The 7,092-nt window shown below is 42.1% G+C and overlaps 1 protein-coding gene across 1 annotated transcript; it reads left to right on the forward strand.

Annotated features, from left to right (window-relative positions):
• The first annotated feature begins 3,610 nt into the window (after positions 1-3,610).
• On the forward strand, positions 3,611-5,861 carry FOXI1 (forkhead box I1). The gene is made up of 2 exons (XM_063123284.1): positions 3,611-4,184; positions 5,249-5,861. Exons 1-2 carry the CDS (start codon positions 3,611-3,613, stop codon positions 5,800-5,802), a joined length of 1,128 nt encoding a protein of 375 aa, XP_062979354.1. The 3' UTR covers positions 5,803-5,861.
• The last annotated feature ends 1,231 nt before the right edge of the window (positions 5,862-7,092 follow it).

Consider the following 7,092-nt stretch of genomic DNA (forward strand, 5'->3'; position numbering starts at 1 on the left):
TCCATCTGCATTTGGAAATACCTGGTACAGTGAGGAAAGGTTGTAATAACCTCTGAAGCTGTATAGTGAAATGGCAGAGAGTTGTAGGGCAAATGCTTTTAAGTTTGATAGCCAGGAAGAGCATCATTCCTGCTATGGGGAGTGTCCCACAATAAGGATTATTTATAATCAGACAACTGGGTATTTTTTATATGCATGCTTCACCTTGCCACCTCCATTTGGCAGAGGCTCCCGGCCTTTAACTGTTGTATGCTGGTGAAAGGTTCTACAGGTATAGCCTATACATAATTACAGAGCTTGGTGAGATGGGAAAAGCAGCACCCAACCCAGAACCAACCCTCCAGGTGTGTTGAGGGGGGAGGAGCAGGGCATCTGGCTCTCCTACCTATGAGCTCGCCCTGACTGCCCCATTCCTCTCCCCACCCTCTCACCCCATTTTTAAAAAAATCTTTAGAGGATCACATCTCCCCTCCTCCCCCCTCCCAAGGTTAGCTGTAAATGCACATTTACAGCTAACAAACAAACAAACAAACACTTTTCCCATTTAAAAAAAACCGCACTTACCAGAGAGGAGGGAGCGCAGATACTCCAAGGTGCCCTGGGTGGGCGGGCGCAGCGGCAGCTGTAAACCCACAGCTGCACTCCTTCCCATATAGATGCTGGGAAGGAGAGTCAATGCAGCTGCACCCCGGCTCGCTCCGCCAGGCGCAGCAATACCACCATTGTATAGACGAGGGCCTGGAGAATGTTGGGTTGGGGAAAGCTTTGAATTTGGAATTAGGTATGGTGGTGTCATTTCCTAAAGAAAACAACAACAACTTGTTACCTTCTGGTCTGCCAGGCAAACTTTTGTGTGAAACAATGACCATTTGAATGAGGTGGCTCTGTGTCCCATTGGGCATGGAGGTGGTGTGTTATATGTAAGTCATTTGAATTATTCCTCAGATTGACTTGTGGAGTGGCTTACAAAAAAAGCTAAACAGGAAAGGAAAGAGTAAACCTAGTTTGAAACAAATTGGTTCTTTTGATCTTGTCTTTCTGGCATGGAGTTTCATACCTCCGGCTTGCCTAATATTATGGCATCTTTGGGTCAATTCACGTTTCAGGGGGATGAAGCTGCTTTCCCATCTTGTCATGGCTGGGAAAAACCAACCTCACTGCCCTGCCTGTTTAGCTCCAGCATACAAACATTCCTGAAATAACGTGAAACGAAGATGGAGGTGACCCTTGGTGTAGTGCAGTCTTCCCCAACCTGGTGGCCTCAGTTGTTTTGGACTTCAACTCTTATTAGCTGCAGCCAGCATGGCCAATAGTCAGGAATGCTGGGAGCTGTAGTCTAATACGTCTGGCGGGAAAGGCTGCTGTATTGTAAAATTGCTGTCCTGGCAATTTTTATCAAGCTTTATGCATTTAAAACCATTTTGCAATTGCTGTCATCTCCTCCAAAGACTGAGATAAGGTAAAGCAAGGCTTGGCTATACCAGATTCACTTCTTGGTAAATTATCTGAGGCAAAATGTATACAGTGACTTTGAGGTAATTTGTGCCAGAGGCACAGACAAAGGCAAAAAAGGTTTTGGAGGCATCTATCTAGCATCTATCCTATCAGTGGAGGCTGGTGGCTCTGATTTCGGTGGGGTTGTAAATCCATTCTGTAATCCATTTAGTGCTGAAACCATTTTGGGTATGGGGTTCAGCACTTTGGATAGCTCTTTTAGAGTTCTTGGTGGTTCTAACTCGAACCCAGAATGGATTCACAGCCCTACTAAAATCAGAGCCACCAGCCTCCACTGCTCTTATCTATCTCTTTTTAATTACCAATGCTCTAAATGGTTTTTAATGTAACAAAGAACGATAGTGTAATTTCTTTTCTTTCAACAAGTGACTTGCCTGATTCTCTGGTATTCTATTTGCTTACCTCAGGCTTTTATGTTCCTTCCAAAACTTATTTACCCTGAAGTATTTTGCTATAAATAAAAGTCAAACAGTTATCACTTTAGGGGCAGGGCTTGTGCAGCAACTCAGCAGGTAATGCTTTTCCCAACATGCAGTCAACAAAGTGGCGGGGAAAGCTTCACCTGCTGAATTTCTGCTTGCCCCACAGTCATTACAGGCACATGAGCCCTGCCCCCAAAATAAACGGCTAGCAACCCTATTTTTAGATTCTGAAATCATTTAACAATAGAAATACTAATAAAAAGGTCACAATTACCTTCTGCATAAAGGAAAAAAGCTAACTGTTGGCAAAATATTTTTGACCTCTGAGTGAACATTTAAAAAAAACCATGAATGCTAGCCATGCGTAGACATGATTGTGTGTAATTGCTAGTCTTTTCCTTCCTTCTAAGATAAAAGATATACTTAGAGTGCTGCATATTTTGCTTGCAGGAGATTTGTGGTTGCAATAGCTGCAGGCAGGCATTCAACAGATTATGCTTTCCTCATTACTGCATCTCCATGTTGAAAAGCAGAATTTGTGAAAGAATCGTGTTGCTGCTGAAGCCATAGGAGGCTGCCAAGAAAAGGGGGCAACTCTAAATGTGCCTCAATACCGCATTTAAAATCAAATGTAAGTTCTTATTAGTTAAACTGCAAGGGACAACTGGCAAGGAGCCTTGTTTAACGTTTCACTTCTTTTAAAACCCAACCAGCCTCGCAGGGTAGTTGTGACTCTCAGCCCAACTTACCTCACAGGGTGGTTGTTGTGAGGATAAAATGAAGAGGAAGATTATGTACGTCTCCTTGGGTTCCTTAAGGAGGAAAAAAAGTAGGATATAAATGTAACAAATATATAAAATCCACTGAAAATAATTGGTTTGGGACCATGTTCCATCATTTGATTTGGCCACTGATCCAAATGCAAGAGCCTACGTTCCATGACCATTTCTTCAAGTTGGTAGGAATGACTCAGGAGGAGGAGAAAAATAAGAAATGAAGGACCGATTTAAAGCACAGTGCTATGCACACTTCCTTAGAAGTAAGCCCCAATTTGAATACAGTGGGTTTTACTTTCCTTCTAGAGAATTGTGAAAGGACAGCATGCTTCTAAGAACATTGCTCACTAGTTAATGTGCAAGAGAGGAGCCTTCATAGTTTAAAATACAAACATTCTTAAACAGGGAAATAAAAAATATTCCTAAACTGTAGATGCTTTTGTATTCTAGAGTTTTAAACAACAACAACAACAACAACAACAACAACACACACACACTGTACTATCCTTTTGCATTCACCATTGTGCTCTAAGAGCATTTGAGGTAGATGATCATTCTTATTGTATCCACTTTACCTGCAAGTGATTTTCTACTTTTTTACTGTCAATCATACTAGTGGAAAATTCCTCCATTCATTTTAAAAAAGACAAACAGTTGTAACTTTCAAATTTGGTTAATGTGACATCTATTACCGGCTTGGGCTGTCAGCATTCCAAAAAAGGGATATCACCCCTGATCTCCAGCCTATCAGGATGCACTAGGCTGAGCCTTGGAAAGTAAACCTAAACATTTACAGGTGTATAAGTACGAGAGCTAGCTAGCACAGACGATGCACCTGTCTCGGGGAAAGGACTAACGCAGGTGTGTTGAAACTTGGTCCACTGCCAGAACTAGATTATGAGCTCATTTGATCCACAGATACACTCACCACCGCGCTGCAGCCCGCAATTCCCAAACATCGGTCAGGAGCCTCCTGAAATGAACATCTACTATGAGAATTTCTTTCATCCTCAGAACGTTCCGAGCCCTCAAAGGCCTACAAACTTTGAAACTGGGGACTACAATCCTGCACCGAACCCTTACCTGTGGCTAAATGGGCCTTCCATTAACAGCCCACCTTACCTACCAGGATCCAATGGCAGTCCATACATCCCGCCATCTTACGGCATGCAAAGGCAACTCTTGCCTAACATGCACGGCTTGACAGGGAACGAAATGGGTTGGCTCCCGATGCCTTCTCAAGAGGAGCTGATGAAGTTGGTCAGGCCGCCTTATTCCTATTCTGCCCTCATCGCCATGGCCATCCACGGAGCACCAGACAAGAGGCTGACCCTCAGTCAAATCTACCAGTACGTTGCTGACAACTTCCCCTTCTACAACAAAAGCAAAGCTGGCTGGCAGAACTCCATCCGTCACAACTTGTCACTCAATGATTGCTTCAAGAAGGTGCCTCGCGATGAAGATGACCCAGGTAAGGAGACTTTTTAATAGTACCTTACTATTAAGTACCTTACTACCTTAAAAGAGGCCAATCACCATTATGTTTGCCAAGAGACCTACTGTGCCAGATTCTGACCCAGTTTTGCTAATAGCTAAGGCAGAGCCTGTTCTCTTTACTATGAAGGCTTAGGGATCTGGTGGAACTGTGCTTCTTCCTTTACCAACTGATAGCAGAAATTTGATAATCATGAGTAGTACATCATAGAAAGCACAGCGGCATTTGTTTGGTCATCAACATTTGAGTAATTAGTTAGTGGAGATGAGTGGGTGTGCCAAGATAAGTTCATTTGCTCTTTTGAGGTTGGTGATATGTCAAAAGAAGACTTTAAAATGAAATTATAAAAACCAACTTTTTGCTTCAAAAAAGGGAAATCTCTTTCTCTCTTAAAAACATTTTCAGAATGCCATTCTCAGCACCAACTTTTATTAGCCTCTGCTCTTTTACAGTAGCTTGATCTGCAGACATTGGCAGGTGATAATACCACGCTATGAAAAGCTTTACCTGTTGATTAAGACACAGGAGCAGATTGAGGCCAGTTTTCTCTTACTCTGGTCAGTTGGCAACCTTGCTCTCTTGCCCTGACTGTCAAGAAACTTCAATTGCCTGTTTCTGCAAACAATTCACATTCAGGGCTAATTTCTCTCATTTTCATTGCTTGCTGGACATAACAGTGGCTGAGAGGCACTTAGAAGCAACCTGTTGTTTCACCTGAGGTAAAATTTTGCCTTTCTCAGTGAAATCTTCTGATGTCAATTGATTTGTAGAATATTTATTAGGACGATGTGAACTCTTATGTCTGATAAGCACAAACTCTGTGAAAATGAAAGTTCAGTTTTATCTCAAGGCAGCCTGGAACTGATTTGAATACTCTCTCTCTCTCTTTCTCTCTCCCTCCCTCCCTCTCTTTTTCTCTTTCTCTCAAAGGGTGTTTTCCATTATGTTGCTTTTTCTGAATCCAAGCCAGAATAAGCCCTGAGAATCAGCTCATTGTTGGCTTGGATTATATTTATGTTTTGTTGCTCTTGTTCTAACAGGGAAAGGCAATTACTGGACTCTGGATCCAAACTGTGAGAAGATGTTTGACAATGGAAACTTTCGACGAAAGAGGAAGAAGAAGTCTGACTGTAGTGCCAGCACAACATCTCTTGCTTCTGACAAATCGGAGGACAGTGCCCTAAGTGGCAGCCCCAAGGCAGCAGAACACCAAGATGTATTGGAAAACTCCTCGTCTGGAACTGACAGCTCGCCTGAGAAGAGATCTCCGCCACCGCCTTCCACCACGCCCTGCCTTAACAACTTCCTGTCCAGCATGACGGCTTACATGAATGGGTCCAATTCGGTGAGCCGCTCAGTGCCCCTGGGACTTAACGCAGACGCCGGTGACAAAATGGGACAGAATATGGTTGGCTTCAATTCGTACTCTCCTCTTTCCAACATCCCCAGCCATGGCAGTGGAGATTGGTCCAATTCCATGTCCTCTAGTCATCTTGGCTATAGCAGTTCAGTTCTCAACCAGTTCAATACCAGTTTCTACAACAGCCTTGCTGCAAACAATACTCTGTATGCAAGAGAGGGAACTGAAGTGTAAACAAAAGTAGATCTTGTGACAAGAGGAGAATGTGTAAGAATACATAGAGTGAAAATATTTTGGAGAAAGGTGCTTCATGTTAGCCCCTAACTTCTGGTACCCATTTGTCCATTTTTGTTAGACAGGCCAAAAATTCTCTGTTAATGCATATGTTTCCAGGTGGTGGTGTTCACCAGACACAGTAGCTACAAGCTGCAATATAGTTGTGACCTTCAGAAGACTTCTGCTTGTCTTAGAAACTGTACAGAAGAGCACATCCTTTTTAACGCCATATTAATCGATCAGAAATAACTGGTTCTATATATTTTTTGCCATTAAAGCAGAGTAGAATGATCACTATATGCATAAATCAGTCTTCAAAAAGCCATGATGTTATTGCTTTGTAGCCACATTCAATACAAGTACAAAAGCAGGAATAAAATACCAAATGAATGTCAAAAACCAGTTTTAATTATGTTGTCTGGTTTAACTGAAAACATAAGGAATGATCCAGCCACTGGTAAGAACTTTTAAAATCTCACTAATTTTCAATGGGAGAGTTCTGGTGCCTTTTGCCCATTGAAACCAATGGGACTTAGAAGTTCTTACTCATGTACATGATACAGCCAATGCTATCTGCTACTTCCTTCTGAAGTATGTACATGCATTCTGATTGTTCTGTGTAAGATTATGTGACACTTGGGGTGGGGAAGTGTAATGGGTAGGGACTACTGAAAACTTCAACCAGCCCTTCCTACCACCACCACCACTCGCCAAATAAACAATGAAAAGTCTGGCTTTAAATCATCACTCTATCTGTTGGTGGGTTTTTTTTAATGCTCACAGAATTTAGGAGGAAAAAAATCTCAATAGTTATTACTGTTTGGGTCTGTTTCAAAACCCATGACATGACTTTTTATTACAAAACTTAGTTTTCAGCCCGCCAACTGCTGGTAGCCAAACTTGCCTTAGTAGTTCTTGTAGAAGAAGATTTGGTTGTATATGTGCAATCTGGAGGACAAAATGTGGTTGTTATGCAGTACTGCTAGAACCAAGACAATGCATATGAATCCATTTTGTGTGTATGTGGGGATTGGGAGTGATAATGTGAGAATTGTGAAGTACAACTCAAAACTTTTTCTTGGACATCTTTAAACTTCCAGACTCCTCTATGTATTTTAAGAACATCTAACAAGTCATGTGGTGATTACCATGGCATTTTTGGGATGGAGAGGAGGGGATGATTAAATCTAACTTTTTATTTTCCAGGCCTTTACATATATCTTGTCTGCTGTAGTGCTGTAAATGGTC

Source organism: Elgaria multicarinata, chromosome 3, assembly GCF_023053635.1.
Source record: "Elgaria multicarinata webbii isolate HBS135686 ecotype San Diego chromosome 3, rElgMul1.1.pri, whole genome shotgun sequence".
Classification (NCBI taxonomy): Eukaryota; Metazoa; Chordata; class Lepidosauria; order Squamata; family Anguidae; genus Elgaria; species Elgaria multicarinata.